This window comes from Cygnus olor, chromosome 20 (assembly GCF_009769625.2).
Source record: "Cygnus olor isolate bCygOlo1 chromosome 20, bCygOlo1.pri.v2, whole genome shotgun sequence".
In the NCBI taxonomy this organism is placed as follows: domain Eukaryota; kingdom Metazoa; phylum Chordata; class Aves; order Anseriformes; family Anatidae; genus Cygnus; species Cygnus olor.
In genome coordinates, this window is record NC_049188.1 from 6725559 (window position 1) to 6749746 (window position 24188).

Consider the following 24188-nt stretch of genomic DNA (forward strand, 5'->3'; position numbering starts at 1 on the left):
CTTTACTCTGGTGTTCAGGAAAAGCAAGTTATGGTTGCTCGCAAGTCCCAAAACTGCATTCTTCCTGATCCAGCTCCCTCACATGCTCATTCTTCACACAGCAGATAACTTCCTGCTGTGGCTTCTTTACTACAAATTCCTCAGTAAAAGGAGAAGTATGAAAATAATGGAGAGAAGCACAGAGCAAGGCAAGGGCAAATCTCATTAACAGCTGCACAAGAAAAGCTATCCTTTTAGGAGCCACGAAAGAGAATGGAGGTTTTATTCATTCTGGAAGTAACGTGTCTGCAAAGCAATTTCACAGTAAGAACATTATTGCATACATCTGAACACTGTGTGCAATGCAGTGTACACAGAACTGCTGGTTTATGGCAGTTTGAAGAAAATAGGATTGAAACAATACAGCTAATTCTTTGAAAAGAACAATTACCAATACTGTGAACACAGGGGTTTGCTTGCTGGCATCAACATATCCTGAGAAGTGCAGCAGGAGTGATTTACCGACACATAATTGTGTCCCAAAAAAAAAACAAAACAAATTTATTTCCAAACACACTAGCCCTCTCCCCTTAACAGCTCACCCCAACAGCACTGACCTGCAATATTCAGGAGACTAATATTCACAACACACCGATTTGGAGCACAGACCCTCCTCCCCAGCAGAACACTGCTGGGCTACCTCTGCTTCAGTCCTGTCCAGCAGGCTTTGGTCTGGGCCTCACCCACACCAACAGTTCTTCTGCTGCACGCTGAAGTACTCAGAGAAGAACGTTTGGCAATTAAACCAGAATTCAGTCCTCTCTCACCACTAAAAGCATAGCACATTATCTATCCCCCCACCTCACAAACCAAACCACGCCACTAACTGGCCTTGCAAATGGCCAACAACAGCTTTTACTCTGGATTGGCTTTCAAGTCCTTTGGGTTTTCTCTGACAGATGAGTCAACACAACAGCAAAGAGGAATTCACATCTGCAAATCAAGTTCCTCCTAGCAGTCAGAGCCATGATTTCCAACTATGTGGCATTTAAAAATCAGTAAGGACAACCACGGCGTCCTTCTCACGCTAATCTGTTCTTCAAGGGAAGAACAAAGAGCAGTCTCCAGAGGGACGCTGCCAAGCCGGCCAATTCCTTGTTGCTAAGTTGCTGCTCAGCCATCTGCAGGGGACAGGGAAGCATCTGAGAAGTGACTGTACTCAGGGTTTGAGTCCCAGATTTCTATCCACCTAAGAAAGAAAGAAAGAAAGAACAGTGAGCGCCTCTGAAGGCACACTGGGACTTTGCTGAATGAAGTCAGTTTTTAAGGTTCAAGGGAACAGAACAAAATGATCCTGCCAGGAGCTGCTGCACTTCTACCACAACTCCCAGCACATTCCCTCTCCCAGGACTAAACCAGGGGATTCATTTTCTGTCATGACAACTTTTGCTTTAATTCATAGAGTAACAACAGGAAAAGAGACTCCTAAGAGAGCTCCATCTCTTCCATAAGGGAGGACTTGAAAATCCAACTCGAGACTCGGGATTCCATTCTGAGCGTGGAGTAAGACTTTGAAGCTATTTGAGCCTCGGCAGCCACAGCACTCAGGCTGCAGGTTCATCGCTAGGATTCAGCTGCCAGAAGAAATGGGCCCGCATCTCTGCTTATTGGGGCACTAAACACCCTCCCGTAAGCATAACTGAAAATACACCTTTAAAAACGTGAACCCCTATCCTAAGTCTAAATTGTGCTTTTTATATTACTCTTCACAGGTCCTATGGCAAAGTTTAGAAATTTGAAGTAAATTACCCGACAATAGCTGCTGGAATAAGAAGAATTATAGCCCCAAAGAGAAAGGGGAATCCCCTCATGAAGTGCAAGCTCAAAGGGTAGAGAGAGTTGAACACTCCTGTGGCCACAAGTGAACACAGCCCTTCCACACAGGCAACAGACGCGAAGAGAGCACCTGCGAAAGATAAACGAGGTTAATGGTGAGAGGGCCCTGCCTGGAAATCACCAACTGAAAGATCTTTACCACGTCAACTCTTTCAGTGGGATTCTGTGAATCTTTCTAAGGGTTTGCACTTCTGACCAGAAAACTGGTGTCTGTGTTGTCAAGCATGATGAGGCAAGAGCTGGGAGCGGAGACTGGGCATACTGTACTGGCCCAGCAGGCCAAACATGTCACACTCAGCTTCTCTGTAGGAAATACCAACTCACTGACCTCCAGAACTGGCATCACAGGAGCTGACCAGGGACATTATCTATCAGCTGGATTATAAACCTTTTAGAAAGGGCTATCTAAATCTGTTTACTGCCAGGCACATCTTATCACTTGTTAAACATTAAGTACAGAAGAAGACTGTATTTTATAGGCTTAGCATCATAAAGCTGGTATCAGCTGTGTGCCGCCTTCATTCTAGTATTAGAAATGGGAATTCAGCAAAGTCACCTTCAGGTCTGTCCCATCTCACACCCCTCCTCCCCTCTCTCTGCCTGCACAAGTATTCCTATGCAGTCTGTAACAGCAAGTGTAAGCTCTTCAAATGAATTACTGGAAAAAAAGCAAATACACTCCTCCTAGGGGTTATCCATGATCTTTCGCCATGGTCAATGATATAACCCTCTAACAACACTGCATTTCTTCCCACCGTTACTGATCTACAGAGAAGAGTCATGGCCAGAGAAATCACTAGTTTCCGCATGTTATATAATCTCATTTTAACTCTTGCTCCTCATAGTAGTTTTGGAAACAGATGAATAGCCTGGGCCCCAGGGTGAATGCACGGGCACAGGAGTCCAAAGGAGCTAGGGAAGTCCTAATCTCCCAAACCAGTTTGGTTTCAATGTTCCATGACGACAAGTGTTTCAGGACCTAGCTTAAGACTACTAGCTAACTCCTTACCCTGTTCTGTCTCACCAACCAGCTTGGAGAGCTTGGCTCTGATGACTGGAGTAGCTGCCATGGAAAGGAACAGAATTCCATAACCTGTAAAAAAAATACAGCATATTAGGGAAAGCTCAGATAAAGTTGTATTGACTTAAAATAAAATCTCCAAAGTCGGTCCCAGAAACCTGAAGCTCTGGGCGTTTTCTCCCTGTTACCTTCCAGTCCCATACACTCTCCTGCATTTCACAATGCACTTTCATCTGTGCCTGCAGTGCAATACAGCTACCTGGAAACCTGTTATTCTAGGGACTATATGGTTGCAGTTTCAATTTCAGTGTTTGGCCAGCTTTGCTGTTACCAAGTCATTGTTTTGTTGGTACATTGGCTGAAATGGAGACAGCAGTTCCTCCAGCATCTTGAACTCCCAGAAGCACACCGTCTTCCCGCATCTACTCGTATCTCTAAGAAAGGACCCCGAAATACATGGATTTAAGAATCTGACATCACCTGTAAACATCAGTGGTGTTGTAGTAGCAAGGGAAATCACAACCAGTCCAGAAATATTGGAAATCAATCCTATCTCTGCCACCCAGGTGTCTTCAAGGCACAGCTGCAGCAGCCGCAGCCCTCCCAGGCTGCTCAGGTAAGCCAGGTAACTGGCAGCTGAGCCATACCCGATGAGATCAGAGGCCCAGCAGAGAGGGGAGCCAAGTTCGTACAAAACAAAAAGGTCCTTGGTTCCAAAATGTACAGTGACAAGAAGAAAGAAAGCCAGGGAGTAAAGGGCGAGCTTCCGCCTGGAGCTCAGGTGCTCTGGGGCCGTATACAGCTTGTAGACAGCCTTGTAGTGGCTGAGAGTCAGCAGCTTGGCCGGCTTCTGCTGCTTCACCGACTCCTGAAGACAGAAAGCAGCATAGAGAGCAGCAGCGAGGCTGGTGGCGAGCACGAGCCAAAAGGGGTTGATGTACCCCTGTGCTTTGCGCCACTGGCCGCCGCCGATGCTGGCCAGCATGCCCGCGACGCCGAGGCAAGCCTCGAGGATGGCGACACGAAATGTACGCGCGCGTTTGTCGCTGGTGTCGGCCACGTAGGCGAAGCAGCTGGCCAGGATCAGGTTGTAGTCACCCAGGAGGCCGCTCAGAAGGCGCCCGAGGAGAAAGTAGGCGACGTGCAGCTGCAGGTACATGACGAGGAGGTAGATGGCCGCTTGCACGGCCATGCCCACCGCCGGCAGGACAAGCGCCGGCCGCCGGCCCACGCTGTCGCTCCATGGCCCGAAGAGCGTCACGGAGAAGAGCCCCACGAAGAAGCCCCCGAGGTTGATGTAGAGGTTCCAGCGGGAGACCAATGCTTCCACCTCCTGCAAAAAAAAAAAACAAAACACACGCCTGAGGGCCTGCGCCGGCTCTCCCGAAGCCCGGAGCTCCCCAGGGGGAGAACCGGCAGCACCGCCAGCCCTCCCCGGGGCTCCCACCTGCCGCAGCGGGTCGGGGCCGCCGCTGCCGTTCCCGCAGCCCGCGGGGCTGCTGCCGTTGGGGCCGCTGTAGCCGCGCTCGGCGCCCAGGCGGTCCCAGAGGTACTGGGTGGCCAGCGGGCCCTGCAGGCCGAGGGACAGCGTGGCGAGGAAGAGGAGCGGCTCGGCGGACGGGCGGCAGCGGCGGGCGGGCGGCGGCGGCGCCGTCTGTGGGGCGGCCATGACGGGGGGCTGAGGCGGGGCGGCCATGGCGGCGGCGGCGCGCGGAGCAGCGGCACCTTGCGGCCCCGGTCCTGCTCCTGGCCCCGATCCCGGCCCCGTTCCTGGCCCCGGCCCCCGCTCCGGTCCCAGTCCCGGTCCCCGTCCCGGCTCCGCCCCGCGGCCGCCCACAGCCCCGTCGCGGCCGGGGGCCGGCCCCGTGAGGGGTTCGGGGCTCGGTGAGGCCCGGGGGAGCCGCCGGGGCCTCGCACCCCGCCGCCGGTTTTCCTCCGGCTGGCCCACGAGGGGATTCGCCCTCCGTGTGAGGCCCAGCACGGGCTGCGGGGCTTGGGGCTGCATCCCCCCGATCAGGCAGCTCTCCAGCCCGGTTGGGTCACTGAATGATAATTAAAGGCATTTAAACTTAAATTCTGGTTTTGTTCCTGTCTCCAATCAACCGTTCAAATACAGCAGAGCCTGGGAAACGGCATAGTTAGCAGTGCGTAATCAATCATATTAGCTTGCAGCACGTTAAAAAATACTTATTTTCCTAAAGGACAAAATACCTTAAAAAGTGTAACATACAAGAGGCTTTGGCTGTGCTGTTAGGTTTGTTAGGGGTTTGGTCTGCCTCGAAGAGCAGATCTGTAAGCAAAGGCCAAGTTGTTCTTTAAATCCCAAGACAACAAACTCAGAGTGTTGGATTAACCAGTTTACACAAACTGGAGTGGTTCCAAATTAATGTAAACTGGCATCACTCCTTCCGCACCACTGAGGGTATGTTAATGGCTACGGGTGAAGTTCCAAGAACTTCCTCTGAAGCCAAACCATTCATTTTGCAGTAACAGACTTCGTGAGCGCAGTATAGCATCTTTGAAAGTAGCAGGACATAACTGGCAGCGAAAACAAAAGGCACAATTTGTTAGCTGAGGTCCTTTTGAGGTCCTTTTGCATAGCTACATCCCTCTCATAGACAGCACTGCAGCTGGAGGCCAGCCTTCATGCTACAGAGATGTGAAAATTAGAGGTTTCATTTCAGACGTTGATTGCAACCTTAGGACATCACAGAAAGTAGAAAAAAATGACTTTGCCGTTGGTTGATTTTGTCACTGCACCTTTTCAAACACTAATTCAACATTAAGTGGATGCAAAAATGTGGGCAATATAATTCATTTGAAAGATTTTTCTCATTCTTTTTGTACCGAGGGTGAAATGGTAAAGCTCAGGATCAGCAGTTATTTAACATGATACTGTTTCTTGCGAGCAATGTGCCTGAATCAAGCTGTCAAGAAAGCTGTGAGTTTGCAGCTCTGGCAACTGAAACCCCACTTGTTTTTCAATCATAAGCACATTAATGAAAAGAAACTAACCCCAGCAGAAAAGGGATGAGAGAGAGAGAGGAATAGCAGAAGCTCTTTGTGGAGCTGACCTAATGTCTTTGCTTCTCCCCTCTCTCTGCTTGACTAAGCTATAAACAGAGCTGTTTATCATCGTTATCTGAAGCATGCACTTGCATGAGCTACCAAATAAAGACATCAGTGTCCCTAACAGGATGCTCCCTTTGGAATTAAAAACTTCAACTCAGTTCCTGTGTATTTACAAAATCAAATAACCCGCTGCTTGTATCTTGGAAGTTTCTTGCAACAGGTGTAAAAATTGCCAGTAATTTCCCAGGAACCCGTTTAAAAATAAAATTAAAAAAAATTACCCTGCAAGCTACTAAAGCTGCGCCTAAAAACATGCCAGATAAGAGATAAGAAAGGTGAAAAAATATAGCCTGATGTTTGCAAATTTTTGCATTGTAGCCAAACCTTTCCCAATCCATTCAGATACACCAGGCTATGCCAGAAGACGTTATTAGTTTCCCTCTTGGCCCTAAGCATTTCATATAACTTGCCGGGCTATCATGTAGCAGGAACTGAGTTCTGACCCGACCTTAGCATTTCCTCTGTTACTCTTTAAACAGAGTAGAAGAAAACTGTCATGAGGCTGGTCCTCAGCCTGTACAGCCACAGGAACCCCTGCTCATACCTGGTAAGGGCTGCAAGTCCCTTTCTGCAAGGGGACTTGATGTGGCATCTGGTGACAGGAGCTCTGCTCTAGTGGATTTTGCTGCCCAAAGAATTTCTCAGTGGATACAGTGAAGTTTACATGGCATTTTGTCTAGCTGTTTCTAATCTCCATATCTGAGGGTTACATACGCAGTGCTTTTCAATATTCTACAATATTTTAAAAATATTTTTAACCTATTGTAGAGGGAATGGTTTATCATTTTATGGAAGGTATCTATTCCAAGAAGACATTATGGAAGACCAAAACTTTAATATTCTTTAATATTTATGCTTTTAAAAAACAACTTGGCCCACAAGGAGTTAATTCTCTCCTGGATTTACCGGTTATCAGAAAGGTTGTCTTAAGAAAGTTCCCGATCCGACACTCTTTTGCTCTCCCCTCCCTTCTTTGTTCTCTTCCTTCTTTCTCTGATTACAGTTCCAAAAACAACACCCAGCTGCCAGAGGTCAATGTTTAATATTCTCCAGGGCTTATATAGTCCCCAGGAGCAGAGCTCAGGCCTTTCAGCACTGGGCCAGCTCCAGCACCATGGCTGGTTTCTGGCAGATGACCCTAGCCTGCTGGAAATACCTGATCATAGTGCTAGTGCCCCTTTTGTTTCTGCCTCTGCCTCTGGCTATTGATACCAAGGTAAGAACCTTTTAAATTGAATTTGAGAGTCAAATCTCTCCTTAGAGCTGTTCCTTTTAAGTGACAGAGCTGAAGTGAACATGCAGATTCTTTCTCAGAGGCATTTCCTTCATTTATAGCATGAAGAGCTTCTTGCTCTGAGCAGACACCACAGACTGCTGACAGTGGGGGATATAAAAGCAATAGGACCTCGATGGATGAGCAGACGCATCTGTGACTGGATATTCTAGAAGCATGCACAGTGACATGACCTTTTAACTTTTGCTTCCCACCTGACTTATCAAAGCACTTTCTATGCTGAAGCTCATACCCGTGAATCTAATTTACCTCCTAAAGCTCAATTCTAATCCCACTTCTGATTTTCTAAAACTATCCAGTCCACATCCTCTTTTAATGTTTTTTTTTCTCATCATTGTTTCCAGATAGAAGAGACATTTTCTTAGTCAAATGAACAAGGCAATCTGATACATAAGGAAATAATAAAATGTATTTCACTTTTTTTTTTAAAAGCATTATTTCTGTAATAATCTTTCCACGCAATGATTTAAAATATAAAATGTCAAGTTTTGGAAGACCAATCACTTAAGATTCCTTCAGAAGAAGTTAACTGTAAAAACCTGTAGTAGTAGGGCAGGTATTTCTGAACCATTGATCATTTAAATACAACACTGAGAGCAGGCAGAGTGCCAGCATCCAGATTATTCTTCACTCTGGCTTTTTTCTTCCACTCCCACTCGCTTCATGCAGATAGATCTAATCTCTGCTCTTCAGGTCTCTTATTCCAGCCCCAGTATCATTAAACAGCTAGTCCCGATCGTCTCTCCTGTCACATCTTTGGATGTCAAGTCCTACCTCTTTCCTCTGATCTCTGCCTGCCCGCCTGTCTCCTGATCCCTCCTCACTCCCAGTTTCTGGTCTCCTTCCCCAAGCTTCATCCTTCACTCCATCTGCTCTTACCTGTCTTTTTGTGCAGCTTGTCCCAAAGCTCCTTCTTCCTCGCAGCTCTTTTTCTCGGTGTTTTCAGAGACTTTCTGGAGCTACGGCCAGAGGATTGCAAGCCAGAACAACAGAGTGGCACTAGCACGAGGTGAAATGTGGTAACTGATCAGGCATGTCCTCCTATTCCCCTGCTATGCAAATAAAACAGCTTAAACTCTCACTTAAAAGCTTACTAAGAAGAAAAACAAACAAAAAGTCTTTTTTTTTTCTACTTAACTTTGCATAGGCAGAAGTGTTACTGAAGTTAAAAGAGATGTGGCTCATATATCTTCTAAAGAAGCCGGAAATAGAGTTGTTTTTCCTGAGGCCACCAGTTCATACTTATTTGCTAGAGTCATTGTTATCATACAGTAAATCATTGGTATTGTCAATCAGTGGAATGACTTGTCAGTCATGGTTCAGTTCCTATTTGAAAATGGCTCTGGTTTCTGTGTAGGCAGCTACAACACAAAGGTTTAGATGGTCTGGACACACTTTTCCCCTTGTAAACTGTAAGAAGTTTTCTGGTGTTAGAACTGTGCGTTGTGGTATTGCTGTGGCAGAAAAGCTGGTACTTCAGCGTGCAGAACCATGAATAGATCATTTATTTGATGGAATTTTATATTTTTCTATTCTGTTGAGCTATTAACCTGTACTATAGTGACACAGCGCTGGACACTAAACTATTATCAATGACGGGACAATGCTAAAGATTTAATCTAAAGACAGAGGAATGAGAAAGCAGTTTTCCTTATAGGACCACTGGCTTTGTGAACAGCCTTATCCCAGCTTTTACTGCAAGCCTTTCAAAGCAGACTGGAAAACAGCACTGTGAACATGATACATGTTCCAAGGCCCTGCTGGAATCTCTCAAAAGGCTCCCATTGGTGTCTCTTACTAACAAGAAATAGAAAGAAAAAAAAGGATCATTGAAATGGGAAGGTTCTTACTACCATGCTGCTCTGTTAATTTGCTACCTAAATACCTAGTCTTCTTTCCTCCAGACTGCTCAGCTCGCCTGTTCATCCTTTTCCTTCACCAGCTCTTTAGCTTCCACGCCACATTCAGAAGTTCTGAGTATGTCCTAAAGCATCACCAGTTTGATCCTCCCTGCCAGCTCCTTGGTTTGAACCTCTGTCATCTCGCCATTGCATTTTCTATCTGTTTTTCTTTATTGCTTTCTCAATAAGCGTCAGTACACTTTCACTTGTTCCGTCCAGCATACTTTAAGTGGATATTCTTGACCATGCAACCACTTTTTTCTTCCAAATCTTATGCTCTGGCCAGTGCTGGCACCCACTATCTTGCTAATACCAAAACTAGGAAAGCACTTTATCCTGCAGTGTTAGTTTTCCTTGCCCTTTTTCAACTGCCATGCTATATGCTATTTTATGGTATGTTATTTTGAATCCTTCTAGTGTCTGAGACCGAGTTAAATATTTTTATATAAAATTTGGAGTGGTTATCCAAAGCAAAACTAAATCAGTGTTTTCTCAGGAGAAAAAAAAAAAAAGTACCATGAAATAGGGCATTGTACTTTCTCCAGAGGAATAACTCATATTCAATGGCAGCTCAAACTGATCTGTGAACAGTTCGTCAGTGAGCATTTCAGAGTCTGTACTAAGCTAAAAAGCCAATAAAAAATAGATAAAAATATTTACAGTACAAGGAATCCATGCTGCTGAAGGTAACTGGGGTTCATCTGGACACGTCCTGAGACGCACAGAGAAAAAATGTAGAGAAACCTTGACTGGATCAATGGTTATTTCTGCAACTCAAAGACTGGAATAAATAAGAAGAAAATACTAGCACCAGCAAAATCAAGAAATCTGTGCGGCGACTGCCAATCCCTTATCAGAAAGGGTTCAAAGTCATCAATTTTTTTCTTTTCCTAAGTTTCTTCTTTCCCCACTGAAGGCCCCAGTCTTTTCCTCGCAGTTCTGACAAGGCTGTTGAATAGTTTGTCATTTGATTAGGATCTGCATAGGTAGGGGGACAGATGGGAGAGAGAGAAAGAAAATAACCTTTTCCCAAATCCCTTTAGCAGGCGATGAATATAATTATGGGCTGTTGCTTTCTCAAAGGCTAAGCAAGACGTACAGTCTGTTCTGATTGCGTGTACTCTCCTTCTATCAGGAGGCCCGATGTGGTTACGTTATCATCCTGATGGCACTGCTTTGGTGCACAGAAGCCTTGCCGTTGGCTGTCACAGCGCTCTTTCCCGTCCTGCTCTTCCCACTCATGAATATCATGGATTCAACAGCAGTAAGAGATATGGGTCTTGTTTGTTTATGTGTTTATCGGCCATGTCTTATTTTGGGGTGATTTCCAGAGTGTGGGGCAAAGGGGAGAAAACTGCACCAAGGTTACACAGGCAATCAATCACCTGCGCCCTTCGTGGAACAGAGCTTGCCTTGTGCCTACCATGAACTCTGGGTGGAGCTGCTAATCTGAAATCAAAGCAAATTCATTGATCAGACACAATCCGTAATTAGTGTTTTAATGTCTGTAGGACAAGGTTCTCCCTCAGAAATCACCGTCTCTCTAAACATTGTCTTCTTATCACTTTTTTCTCTCCCTTGCTCCATGTTGCAGGTCTGCAGGGAGTATTTGAAGGACACCAATATGCTTTTTATTGGGGGACTGCTGATGGCCATTGCTATTGAGAAGTGGCACCTACACAAGCGCATTGCTCTGCGGGTCTTACTAATCACTGGTGTCAAACCAGCCCTGTGAGTAACAGTCCTGAAAACGATGTGAGATAAAGGACTTTGTGGCTTTAGTTCCTGTCAGAGTTTTGCCTGAAGTCTCCTATGTGAAGCTGCAAATCATGTCCTAAAAATGCTTTTCTACAGTCCAAGAGAGTTGGATTGTGCCTGAGAAAACCCTGCAAATGGGGATCCTTCGATGTGTTACAGACCTGTGCCTCTGTTTTGAATTCCAAATGGCATTAGGTGGGGAAATAGCAATTCTGAAAAGTCAGGGGTGCTACTGGGCTTGGACAGAAGCACAGCCGTAGACAAGCAGGAGAAGCTATAGCTGAAACGTAGAAAACATGTACTCTCTAAATGCTGTACTGATTGCAAAGAGGAGAGAAAATACAAGGATGCTTGTTTGCGAAACAACAAATGTTTGCCAGACTAGAGCTTTAAGCTATGCAGAGGCTACATTGCCTTATTTAATTTGTCCCAGACTATAAGAAGAGGAAATAAGGAAGGAAATTATAAAGCAATAGAACAAAAATGCAGACAAGATAAAGCCTTTTTCATCTAATATATAATCTACATCTCACCTAAAGAATAATTTTGAGACAAATAACAGAGTAATACTGAAACAAGGATTAGAATTTTACATGAGTAAGAAGAGACTCTTAAATGATAGAGGTAGGATAAGTCTATCCCCCTAAAAAGAGAGGTCATTTTCCGTATGATTTAAACTGATTGTCACTTGGGATCAAACTTGGTTTGCAATTCCTCTCCAAAACGTATTATAATAGATTAATATGTGTTATTGAGATGGTATATCTTCCTCTGAAGCATGCAAACTAGGCAGGATACTGGCCAGATAAACTGATGTCAGCTCCTGCTTTCCTAGTTATACAAATGCAAAAGTACATTTGGTGAAAATGCAAACAAATAAATAATTAAATAAATGAAGAAAAAAAAAGGTTAAATCTTCACTGTACCATTCACAAAGCAGACTAAGCTAAGAGAAGGTGCTAGATGTGAATTGCTAAGCATTTTCCAAACCTAGCACTAGTAACCAGTGCTTTGCAACAGAAAAGGGCACTGAAACCCTGAGTTTTGAATTGCCTTTTCCAAACCTTTTCATTTCAGACTTCTCATGGGTTTCATGGTTGTGACTGCCTTCCTGTCAATGTGGATCAGCAACACAGCCACCACTGCCATGATGGTGCCGATAGCACAGGCAGTGTTGGATCAGTTGCATAAGTCAGAAATGGAGTCTAAAACAGCTGGCCAAGAGTCTGAGAACATCAATAAAGCCTTTGAACTGCAAGAAGAGCCAACTAAACCAAATAAAGAAGAGCCAACTAAATCAAATAACTCCACAGAAACAGAGCAAAAAGGTGAATGGGTTATGGGCATTTTTCTCTTCAGGGTAATGGAGGATGGCCTCCATTATGCCTTCTTCACTGGCATAACAGCTGCTCCTAAATTCTAAAAGAACGTACCTAAAGCATCCTAACCGTATCATACAGCATTTGTGAGGCTCTTCCACGAATCAGACCAAAAACCAGTAAGATCTACTGGCTTGATTGAAGTTGGAAATAAATTACAAACATAAAGAAATGATAACTAATCAATAAAACGACAAATAAATTCTCCATTAGCTGATGATTTTACATTAGGTTCGACATTTTCCTGTATATTTATGTTAGTTCAATTATAATCTACCGTGTAATTTATCAAATAATAGGAAAATCCTGAGGGAAAACTGGCCCATTTCATGCCTGAAGGTTAGAGATTAAAATGATCTTTCTAATTCAAAGATATATAATCACGCAACAATATCTCTTTAGCAGCTCTCTCACCCTCTTCCCATCTTTGAGTTAACTCTAGTGATTCTGCACGTAAACCTCAGTGCCTGTAGTCAAGTGCTGGTACAGAACAAGTTACCTTCAGTCCACCTCTCATAGCTCTGTTGTACCTCCTTGAACTCTTTTCTCTCCCCACTGTGTGCAGTTCAAAGTTCTCAGTTCACTGAGAAATGTCGGCAGCATCTTCAGACTTCATCACCGAAAAACTGCTATTGTCACTGACAATCAGTGAAAATGGACAGCACGTCAAAGAGTTAACGATCCCATCCTCCTAATATGAGGCTGGCATCGTTAGCTCTTTGATATAAGATATCAAAGTTTTTGATATACCTCCTAATATATGGCTTTGATATACCTCCTAATATTTGGCTCCTTCACCTTTGAGTCCATTGTGTCCCAGCTTTCAAGTGCTGAATTTCACAGGCACGAGATACTGTCCTATCCAACCTAGCTTCTGTAACTCTTTTGTTCCTGTTTTGGGACCTAGGCGATAGCAACGTTCTGACGATCGAGGAAGACACACAGAGAAATGAAAATCTTCAAGACGAGAAGCACAAGAAACTCTCCAAGGGATTGTCTCTCTCTATTTGTTACTCAGCCAGCATTGGAGGGATTGCAACTCTGACTGGGACAACACCAAATCTGGTACTGAAAGGACAAGTTGATGAGTAAGTCTGGTTGAATTTGGGACTACATACCCACTAAGCTGCATCTTTCTGCCACAGCTGACTTCCAGCCAATACTGAGAAGGGAGATATCAGTTTGGTAACTTTAGGGTAGTTAGTTTATTTTCCTTAGGGAGCCTCAAAGTACCTTTTTTTTTTTTTTTTTTTTTTTTCCTGAATTTTTAATTAAATGCAGAAGAGACTCCAGGGTTTTGGATGCTGACAGCCTTCTACATTTTGCAGACTCTTTCCTGGCAACGGTAACATCATCAACTTTGCCTCTTGGTTCTCTTTTGCTTTTCCCACCTCCGTCATGTTGCTGGTTTTGGCCTGGATTTGGCTGCAGATATTGTACTTGGGCTTTAAGTAAGTACACTTTACATACTGTAGCCTAGCTGACAGGTCTATTATTAAGTACTCATTACACATTGTACCACAAGTGATTCTTTTAATGATGAGCCTATGTTTGAAATTTAGCAGTCACAGCCAACAGAGACTACCACAACAGCTTACTAAGTGTCTGTTAAAATACTGCAACTTTTTCTCCAAAGAACCTGATCAAATCCCTGTTAAATATACACTGTAGATGGAAAAAGAGAGCTATAACTGCATACAACCTGTTCTGCAGCATTGCTTTTGTGCCCTAAAAGAATGCTATGCTTCAAACCAGGTAATTGATTTCTGCATACAGCTGGTATTTACCTTTGTGACAAGAGCTGCTGCAGACCCAGAGGATTAATATTGTGTCAGTTCCCAATGCTAATCACCCCCTGCAACCAGTTTGCATTACCTACCTGTTTTATACTTAGACTTTCACTTTTTTGTTATCCTCAACCTCTTTCCTTTTATTTGGAAAGAGCTTTGTTAACACCTGAAATGGTATTTTTTTCTTCAAATTCTTATTTTTAAATTCTCCTTTCCTGTGATTTTAAAAAAGCTTGGCAACTGTTTACATCCTGATGATCATATAACGTCAATTGTACTAATATTGTCGTTATTTCCCTGTGTGTCCAGATAGCCCCACATTTTGTATTTACATCATGAGCTTTTAGGGGAAAGAAGGCTCTTTTTGAATCTTGGCAGCACACAATACAATGCAGTTGCTATCTACACCTATGGGTGCTGATGTTGCGATAATTTATATATACATAAATACATATATAAATACATATATAATACAATGTGGTTGAATTATAAAATTTTGATTCTTGACTCTTAAGATACCTAGAAAAATAATACAATATGGTTGAGTTATAAAATTTGGATTCTTGACTCTTAAGATAGCTAGCAAATTTCTGTAATATTTCCTATCTACTTTTTCTAGTTTTCAGAAGAATTTTGGTTGTGATAGAAGTCCTTCTGCAAAGGCTAAGGAGCAACAAGCCTATGCGATTATCAAGGAGGAGAACAAGAAACTGGGCTCAATGAAGTTTGCAGAGATAGCAGTTTTGGTCCTCTTCATACTGCTGGTACTGCTCTGGTTTACCAGAGACCCTGGGTTCATACCAGGTTGGGCAACTGTTCTCTTCAACAAAAATAACACAAGGTATCACCACTTTTCCTCCTCACTTTGAACACAAATAAATCGGGCAACAATAGAATTATAAAGCATAGACTAATTTCTCACTTCCTAAATGATATTTCATGCAGATTCCCTGCTGGGGTTATCCCTGCCTAATTCATGAATTAATCTTACGCTAGCATCACAACAAGTTTAGAAGTAAACTATTCACTTGTTGCGTTATCCAATTTGTTCAGTTCCTCATGCACCTAAAAAACCCAGTAGTTTTCTCACTGAAAAATAATTAAAAAATAAATTAAAATAAAATAAGTAAATAAAAATTTCTCACATTTCTATTCTAGCTTTGTCACTGATGCTACAGTTGCCATCTTCATTTCAGTTTTGTTGTTCATCATCCCTTCTGAAATTGCTACCAGCACTAAAGACAAACAACAAGCAGGTAAGCTCACTAAAGGCATCAAAAATCAACTCTCAAAATAGGTAGACCAGAAGTTTTACATTTTACATTCACAAAGGAAATCTCAAGCTGCTCTTGCTCCATAGGTACTGTTACATGCTTTAGCCTACTCAAGGCTTTTATTGCATAAAAGTTCTCTATTTCTTATAATTTAAATTCCATAAAAGTTCTCTATTTGTTATAATTTAACTAAGTACGAAACGTAACCCAGCAGTGTTCCAGACACCAGTATGCACGTATCTAAAAGCTTCTGAAACTGAAGGCTTCCGCAGAGAATACGTGACTTAACAGAAACGCATTTTTGTGGATATGTTGCCATACCTCTAACCCACTCTTACCTTTCATCTGCTTTGCTATGCTTCTTGGAGCAACTACAGATTATTCATTAGTATTTTTGCAAGTCAATTTTTAAAATCCTTGTTGATGAGACTCCCATCATTTGCTTTAGGAGATAATTCCAGAGTCTAGTTTATCTTGCTGACAGAAAAGTTGCCTCATGTTCAGACTAAACTCACCTCTCGCTCTGACAAGTACTCCTTTCTTTGGAGATTATTATATGGCTTACAAAATCTTTCTGGATTTTAGGCAGCAAGCCAAAGGTCCTACCACCCCCAGCTCTCTTGGACTGGGCATCAGTTCACCAGAAAATGCCATGGAACATTGTATTTCTGCTGGGAGGTGGTTTTGCCTTAGCCAAAGGCAGTGAGGTAACATTCCTCTGCTTACCTGGTGTTTGTCTTAATGGGTATTTTCTGTCTTACCTTTCACATATGCTCTCCTGGAACACAAGAGGGCATGCTGGTAGCACCAATGTGCATTTCCTCGGCTAGTGGCAGTAAGAGACTTCACCATCCTCAGGAGACTGAGTCCTGTGATTAGAACAGATCTGTTTTGTTACCCGTGCAACCAGCACGGTATGGCAAATTAGCACAATTAACTGTCTTTCTAGAAAAGTGGATGATTAAGAAAATACCCCAATACACCAAAGACTATTAAACAAAACTTAATTGATGTGGCAGGCATGAGCAGCTAAGGTGCCCAGGATGGGTCTCCAAATTATTTCAAACATCCAGATATGAAATAGGGAGGACATGAAGAATATTGTTTATGTACAATTAACAGCCTGAATAGAGAAATAATTATTTGCTATCATTAATGCGTTGTAAAGACAGTATCTTCTTCTTTTAAATGCTTTAGAAGGGAAAGCATGTTTATTTTTAGCAAGGCCTCTACATGTTTTTCTACAGAAAGCAGTTTACATGAGAACTTCCATAAGAAGGGAGGGTAGAATTGGTAAGAGAAATGCAATTGGCCTGCGATGTGAGTATTTCTTCTCCAGCCTACTATCTTGACAGGCATCTTTCCTCTCTTACAGGAATCTGGTCTGTCTGCATGGTTAGGCACAAAATTGACTCCTCTGCAGGAAATCCCTCATCCAGCTATTGCTCTCCTGTTGTGTCTCCTTATTGCTACTTTCACTGAGTGCACCAGCAATGTGGCCACTACTACTCTCTTTCTCCCTATTCTGGCTTCAATGGTAAGTTCCAGTGTTTCAAAATGCTCTTATAAGAACAGCTTTCATCCCTGCTCCGAGCAGATGTATGCTCAATGATTAAAAAATAAAATAAAATAACTGGCTGACACAGCCAAGCACTGGTCATGTATCTAATCAGGAGACCAGACTTAAAATATACATATATGTATATATGTGCATGCATATATATATGTACTCTCACACACTATGTGCTTCATTCAACCTTTCTAAAACCATTGCTGGGGAAAAGCAAAGGGATTAAATTCATTGGCATATTAGACTTTGCCTCCTGGCCTAAACAACTTCATGAGGTCACTGCCAGCTGTACTTGTTTTTTTCCTATTTATTCTGCATAGAGACAGCAGCAGCAGCATTTGTTTCCGTGCAACATTCCATTACTGTATTTCACTCCGACCACTAACTTTCCACAAGTCTCTGAAGGCGATAGCATTACTCAGGCTCTATGACCTAATTCAGACTTTTGCATTTCCACAGGAGACTCCTGTTTTGGGGTAGACATAGTTCTGCAGCGTGAAAAGGTGGTTCCAGAGAGAAATCGGAATAAGCTCCACCAAAATCTTTTTGCATAGGCCACAGACTCCAGTTAATCCCTAAAATGACACACTCATCTTCAGAGTTTGGGCTACCCATTTTCCACTGATAACTTAATTTCTTTCTTAATCAGTTTGAAGTCACTTTATACTCTTGCCTGGTCTTAGAGTTGAATACAAACATCATTATTAATTTATACCGCAGCAGGGATTAAGATTCCACAATCACAAACACAAAGCACTGGCCACAAAAGCAATTCTTGTTTTTGCTGCACAAAGACACGGAGTAAAAGTTTCTAAAGCAGAACCAAAATATGAGTTCCTACAGCATTTGTGAAAACAAAAAAAAACAACAAAAAAAAAAGATTTCTGACATGGACAAATGCAATCAGTATTCTGACAAAAGATTTCTATGCATTTTTGTATATCAAAAAAAAACAACCATCATCCATGCTCTCCTTTCTTGCATAGGCTCAAAAGATCTGCCTCAATCCACTCTATGTCATGCTGCCCTGTACAATTTCTGCATCACTGGCGTTCATGCTCCCAGTGGCCACTCCCCCTAACGCCATCGTCTTCTCATATGGACATCTCAAGGTTATAGATATGGTGAGCAAAAGCACATTCTTTTCATAACTTTCATCGCTAGTTTTGATCTTTCCTTTTCCGAATATTGGTTCTTCTTGAAAAAGTCTTGGAAAACTCACTGTACTCTACTGAAGTCAAATGGAAAGAAGAACATACATATATGAATTATTAAAGAGTCGCTCTTACTAAACTATATTTAGCGCCTTACAAAGATGCTACTGAGTTTTTAAAAAACAACCAAGGTCTCTGGAAGATATTCCAACAGGAGCTTGCTATCAGTCAGAAATGGCAACACGTAACTGTTTCAAAAGCCCAAATGCAGATCATAGGGATGACAAAGAGACCTGTACAATCCTTCTTCAGGGACAAGGGCAAAGCCTAGCACATCTCACTAGGCTGCCCTGATGCCCATTCTCAACACAGACAAGGATGTCATGTCTCTTGACAACTTTTCCAATTCATAACCAATTCAAGAAGAAATCCAAGGTAGCATTAGATACCAATACCGGGTCAGATGAGAAAGTCCTGCACGCCAGAAAAAACGACCATACAAACATTCCTAATCAGCATGGAAGGAAAAAATATGCAATTCAACAAATAACCCCTCTCCTTTATCGTTATAGGCCAAAGCTGGATTTGTACTCAACCTCCTGGGAGTCCTGACAATAACTCTAGCCATCAACACCTGGTCTTCATCCTTGTTCAAACTGCACACCTTCCCATCCTGGGCAAACGGGACAGGCTCATGCTAGTAATACAGAGAGACAATGGAAACAACTACTGTATCTGTTAGGACTGCAGTGTGAGCAAGACACAAGTTTTGCTGAGGCAGCGGTTTAGAGACGGGCCTATTCTGTGGAAAAGGACATGCTACCTACAAACAAAATCATTCAGTTGATAGCAGCAATAGAATTGCCTAACAGTGCTGTTCTAGTTGCCAATTTTGTTACCCCAGCAGTAAGACAAGCCAGTAACCTCTGGCTTTTCAACAGTTCCAGGTATCTTTAGATTTTCTGTTTGCACATGGGTAAATTTTCCCCAACTACATCGTTTCTCAAGCTCTGTATGTAATGTCCGAAATCTGCAGTGAGTGAGAAAGAAGAGAGGTGTGTATGTAGAAGGAAGAAGGGAGACTGTGTGTACCTGATTTCATGCCTGTATCTGTGTATCACCACAGCTCATATGAATATTCACCTCTATATGAGCATACAGGCCTCTGTGTTCAACATAGTACATAAGATTGTTGTGTACTCTGTGGGCACTCAGCACGGTATGTGTTGCATGATTAGCAGTAAATCACATACTGTCAGCCTATTTTATCACTTTGAAATGTATTTATTTACAAGCCCCCTCTGTTATGAATGTAAAAGGCTTTTTTTCCTAGAACATCTGTCCCATTGTTATTTATGTAAGATTACAGTCTACAAGGTCATGGCAGGAATAGCAATATTCTCTTGTGGAAGGGTAGAAGCCTTGTGCCCTATAATGTGTATATGATTGAATTAAAGATTTTTTTTTTTATGTACCCCCTGTGTTACGGAGATTTTTTCTATTACATATGTCACTGTAAATAAACTTCTGTCTCTTCCATCTGTCAACTGTGAGCTTCTTTAAATAACTTTAATAGGCATAGGCAGTTAAGTTAGCATAATTGATTTTCTGTTATCATTAAAGTAATAATTAATACTAAGAGTCTAATTTTCTTGGACTCTCAATACCAAGATCTTCCTTTTCAAAGCCCCGGTATAGTTAAATGTTTAATCCCTATTCTGCAGGAACCAATTTTCAGCAGCACATAGGCTCCTAATGACCAAACTGTCCAAGATACTGGACTTTTTGGATGTCCATTAGCATATACATTTTTCAAAGACGATTTGACATATCAAGCACTCGATACCAAAAGGTGAGGTTGGGTTCTGACCAATCAGACAGACTATAAATGCCACTCAACTTTGTGTGAAATGATTTGTTCTGTTATAGCCTGCATAAGTTTTGCAAAGTCTTGCATTTCTGAAATCCCTTGAATCATACTGCTTCCCTGAGAGTGACTGCAAATGACTTTCACTCTATGCAAGCTCTTCAGAATCTTTCTTCTTTCTTTTACTGTGCTAGTTATTGGGAGACTAGGACAATGTGCATTGTAGTTTTCATCTGTAAAATGTTAGAATGCACCGACCTGCAGTATTTTCTTTCCAACTGCCAAGACAGTTCTGATACCTGCTGATCACTGGTTCCCTTTGTATTGATAGCTTCCTTGGCCTGACAAGCACAGTTGCTGTGGAAAATCTCAGAAAGGAGAGTCTGGAGTTAACCCATCATTGTCTTTGAAAGACAGAATCTGTGTTTTGATTTGATATATGATAGGGATCCAATAAAATATCCATAGCACGAGAAGGACGGCTATTTATTCTCTTTCACTAATGAACTCCTGAGTAATTGATCTCATTCGCATAATGACTTGCTCAGGTCACTGCTAATCCATTCACCTTCTTTCCCTTTGCGTTTATCACTGTCAAATAATATCCAAATCTGCCCAAATACTCTCTTTACCCTGATCACAATGTGTGAGTGCCTAACAAAAAAACAAACTCAAGCAGACGGCTTGCTGCAAACCTCTCCCTTCCTTGCTCTTTGTCTGCAGCATCAGGGCAGTGTGCATAGCTTTTGTTTGCTTTTTGTTTTCTTTGAAATACTTACACATAGTTTACATGTCCTTCTAAATTACTGCTTAGCTAAGCAGGAAATGTTGAATTCTTATAACATTTCCCATCAGCCTCTCCTCCCAGCCGTTTAAAACGGCTGCGTTATGATTCTTTGAAGTCTTTCCTATGAGTCTACATTATTCAGAGGCTGTGGTGTGCATAAGTACATGCAGGAGCACAGGTGCAATCTTTATGGCAATCTCGAGAAGAAAGAAGAAAGACATGAAGTAGCACCGAGTGTCATGGGGCCAATGCAGTAATGCTGGGTGTTCCTGTTCATTAGCCTGCATGAGCATATAAAGGCTAGAGACTTACCAGAAAATGGCTGCAGCAAAAGCTACTCAAGGGGTTTCCAAATGCCCAGTTTTCAGAAGAAGCCAGGTGAAAGGATGTAACCTGTAGACAGAGAAGAGAAACTAACAATAATACCAGGGCATAAAGAGAACGGACAATTTCATTAATAGTTTCCACCTTGAAGTGATGGCAGCAGCAAGTGCACACTGGGCATTTTATTGTCTTGGGTGTGTCTGAGCGCAGGACTAGTTGAGGTACAGCTAAATATAGCGTGCTTGTGCAAAAACCAGTAGCACTATTAAAAATGTTCATAATTTTCTAAGCAAAGCAGGTAGAAAGTGTTTCTAAGCCCCATTATTACACAGATCACCTCTGAAGGGTGGTTCCCCATTATGTTTCCAGATATTGCCCTCAAGGAGTGGCTCTATTTCCCATTGTGTGATCAAATTTCACAATCTTCTGTGAAACTGCCAGCTCAGCACCTGCTGTAGTTAGGTGTGATTTCCAATGCAGCTCTTCGTTTTGGAGCTGACACTAAGTTTGTTTTACATAAGAGTTGTAAGTGATAAATTTGTTAATGAGAAGGGGACGTCTGCCTCCTTGCCTGCCTTGTCTAAAAAGCAAGTGCACTACAAAACCACAAAATATAGGTTTCCCACAGCATATGCCAGTGAGTAAGTGGGTGACTCGCAGTCACCTCCTCCATTTTCCCTGGAGTTATGGTGCTGTCTTGCCTTGCCTTGCCCAGACACACACACACACACACACACACACACATGTACACACAGAAGAGAATGTGAAGGACTTATCCTGGTAAACATATACATTTCTACAACACTTGACCACAACAGAAAATCAGAAGAATTTTAGGCAGGGTAATGCAACAAAGAAAATAGCTTACTTCTGAGAAAGCACTTCACACCATAAACATCTCAACAAATTTGTAAAGTGGCATGTAAGTGATGCAGAAGTCACTTAATCAAGCACTGAAATCATAAACAAACTTAAAAGAACAGATGACAATTTTAAAGCCAAAACAGGATTAAGCCAGCATGTCTTTTATCCTGATGTTGGCTTGTAGAGACCAAATATTTGTTCCCAGTCACTTAAAAGCTATTAAAATGAATTTAAAGAAACCCTTGTTCTATAGCATTGAAATCTTGAAATATATCTAGATCTTTTTTTTTCTTCTTCTTCTTCTTTAAAAATGCTTTGAAGGAAACCTCATCATATAATGGTGACATTAAAAAAAAAAAACTCAAAAAGATGAAAAATTCTATTTTCAGAAACCAAAACACAAGCCAATAGGACTAGAAAACAGCATAATGAGAACAGAACTGGATAAAGAATACAATACAGGCCTAAGTGATATATTCTAAAATTATATTAAAATATACACAAAAATTCTCAGTGACTTGGGTGGGGTGAATGGAGATCTACAACAAAGATGGAACTGAGAATCAAAAACAACAAAGAAAGAGGTGAAGACTGCTGTCCAATACCACTGCAGACTGAAAAATGAAGGTCCTGTGTATTATCCAATAGACATCAGCATACATGTAAACACGGACCTTTCCCCAGGAGCTGTAAGAGCAGTTCCACTCTCATCCCTGGAGGTAATTCCTCCCTCAGATAGCTATGGCATGTTGGCAGCAGCGTGCAGATGAGTGCAAAATTCCAACTCTCTCCATTTACCACATTTGTTCTAGGAATACAACCCTTTGCTCTCGATTTTCATATTGTTCTCAGCATTTGCAAAAGCAGAAATAGAGTTTAAAATTTCTTTAGTGATGAATAACCAAGTAAAGAACAGAAAACATTAACAGGACGGCTTAGGAAATATGTAAATTTAAGTCATCAAGGAATTTCACAAACTTTTTTTTTTTTTTTTTTTTTTTTTTTAGCATGGAACCAATAAAACTATTTACAACGTGATTCACTGAACTTTATGATTTAAGTTCGTAATGACCAAGGTGCTAAAGCCTGGAAATGAAGTGGTTTGAATGTACTAATCACGCTGTGTCCAAAATAACAACTGTTTAATAGAACTTAATCACTGTTGTAAATGCTGTGCATTTTCTCCTATTAAAGGCACATTTAATATTATTTATCCTTTAATCATACTAACAGACCCAAAACATCAAGCTGCTGTTCAGGATATAGAGTCTTTTGCAATGTGCCATCTAGTGGCTGCAAACAGCCTGCTAGGGCACGCTCAAAGGTCCTAAATCCAGGCCAAGCACCCAGTCTTGTGTTGATGTTCATCGGAAAGCATCCTTAAATAGCTAAGGGGAAAGTGATAGCGCAAGAGGAACACTTTTCAAAGGCAGTGCATCACAACATCGCTGCAAAAGTAGAAGTGTATTAATTAATCCAGTTAAATAAAAAAATTAAATTAAAATTATCAAAAGGAAAAAGAAAGCACCTTGAAAATAGAGAAGGAACAGAACGGTTAATTCAAGGGCTCAACCCACGTATATTGTTATGCAGGATTTAGATCAGACCAGATGCAACTGCTTCAAGGCTCAGACACCCTATGCCTATGTACAGTATCTATCTTAATAGAGCATTAGTGATGGCTACTTTTAGATGGGACTGTACTTTGAATATTAACATTAATTATGATCAACATCAAAACTGTATTCCGCTTCAACTTGATACTACTCAGACAGCTTCAGAGTAGTATTAAAGTTCTCTTGCCAACTTAGCAGCACTACAGGAATTTCCTCATTTCCCTTGATTCCTGTCCAGTCTATGAGAAGCAGAGCATTTTTAAATTGTCCCAGTACCTGTTACCAGCTGCCACCTGTAAAAGCTACCCCAAAAATCACTCATATGACCCTCCTGGTCTCTGGAAGGGAATGGAAAGCCCTAGGACACCACATTTCATTAATTCTGCTGATTACAGAGCTTCTCCTTTCGATTGATTGAAAGAAATGAGAAGTGGTCAGATTTGCCTGCAAAACCAATGTCCATATTAATGTGGAATTGCACAGTGTCAGGAGGGCAGGCTGAAAGCAGAAGGGGAACACAGCCCGGTACAGTTAGCTGTTACGGCACCAGTTCTCCTGGTTGCCTATCAAGGACATCTCAGG

The 24188-nt window shown here is 42.0% G+C and overlaps 2 protein-coding genes across 4 annotated transcripts in view; one reads left to right on the top strand and one right to left on the bottom strand.

Annotated features, from left to right (window-relative positions):
* Positions 1 to 236: 236 nt before the first annotated feature.
* Positions 237 to 24188, bottom strand: part of SLC46A1 (solute carrier family 46 member 1) — a 30477-nt gene continuing 6525 nt past the window's right edge. The window contains exons 2-6 of one of the 2 annotated variants that reach the window (XM_040532991.1): positions 21115 to 21195; positions 3377 to 4229; positions 2885 to 2968; positions 1789 to 1945; positions 237 to 1228 (exon numbers count right to left, since the gene is read on the bottom strand). In XM_040532991.1, coding sequence (XP_040388925.1) covers positions 1153 to 1228; positions 1789 to 1945; positions 2885 to 2968; positions 3377 to 4229; positions 21115 to 21195 — 1251 coding nt within the window. In that variant the 3' untranslated portion in view covers positions 237 to 1152. Of the gene's footprint in view, positions 1229 to 1788; positions 1946 to 2884; positions 2969 to 3376; positions 4230 to 4343; positions 4672 to 21114; positions 21196 to 24188 lie in introns of those variants that run through there. The other variant, XM_040532990.1, reaches the window with a different exon arrangement.
* On the top strand, positions 10005 to 19079 carry SLC13A2 (solute carrier family 13 member 2). 2 transcript variants are annotated; one of them, XM_040532988.1, is made up of 11 exons: positions 10005 to 10487; positions 10818 to 10954; positions 12059 to 12324; positions 13325 to 13448; positions 13689 to 13811; positions 14770 to 14991; positions 15309 to 15430; positions 16031 to 16131; positions 16800 to 16961; positions 17981 to 18118; positions 18721 to 19079. In XM_040532988.1, exons 1-11 carry the CDS (start codon positions 10389 to 10391, stop codon positions 18847 to 18849), a joined length of 1623 nt encoding a protein of 540 aa, XP_040388922.1. In that variant the 5' UTR covers positions 10005 to 10388; the 3' UTR covers positions 18850 to 19079. The 2 variants fall into 2 exon arrangements, with proteins under 2 accessions (XP_040388922.1, XP_040388923.1); XM_040532989.1 differs by having other exon boundaries at positions 10359 to 10487; positions 12059 to 12309; positions 15309 to 15406; positions 16010 to 16131.

Bases quoted from the DNA above. Each gene is read 5' to 3' on its own strand.
- SLC13A2 (XM_040532988.1), top strand. From the start codon at position 10,389: ATGGCACTGCTTTGGTGCACAGAAGCCTTGCCGTTGGCTGTCACAGCG. The intron at 10,955-12,058 runs GTGAGTAACAGT...TTTTCATTTCAG, and splicing joins ACTGGTGTCAAACCAGCCCT to ACTTCTCATGGGTTTCATGG. The intron at 13,449-13,688 runs GTAAGTCTGGTT...TACATTTTGCAG, and splicing joins CTGAAAGGACAAGTTGATGA to ACTCTTTCCTGGCAACGGTA.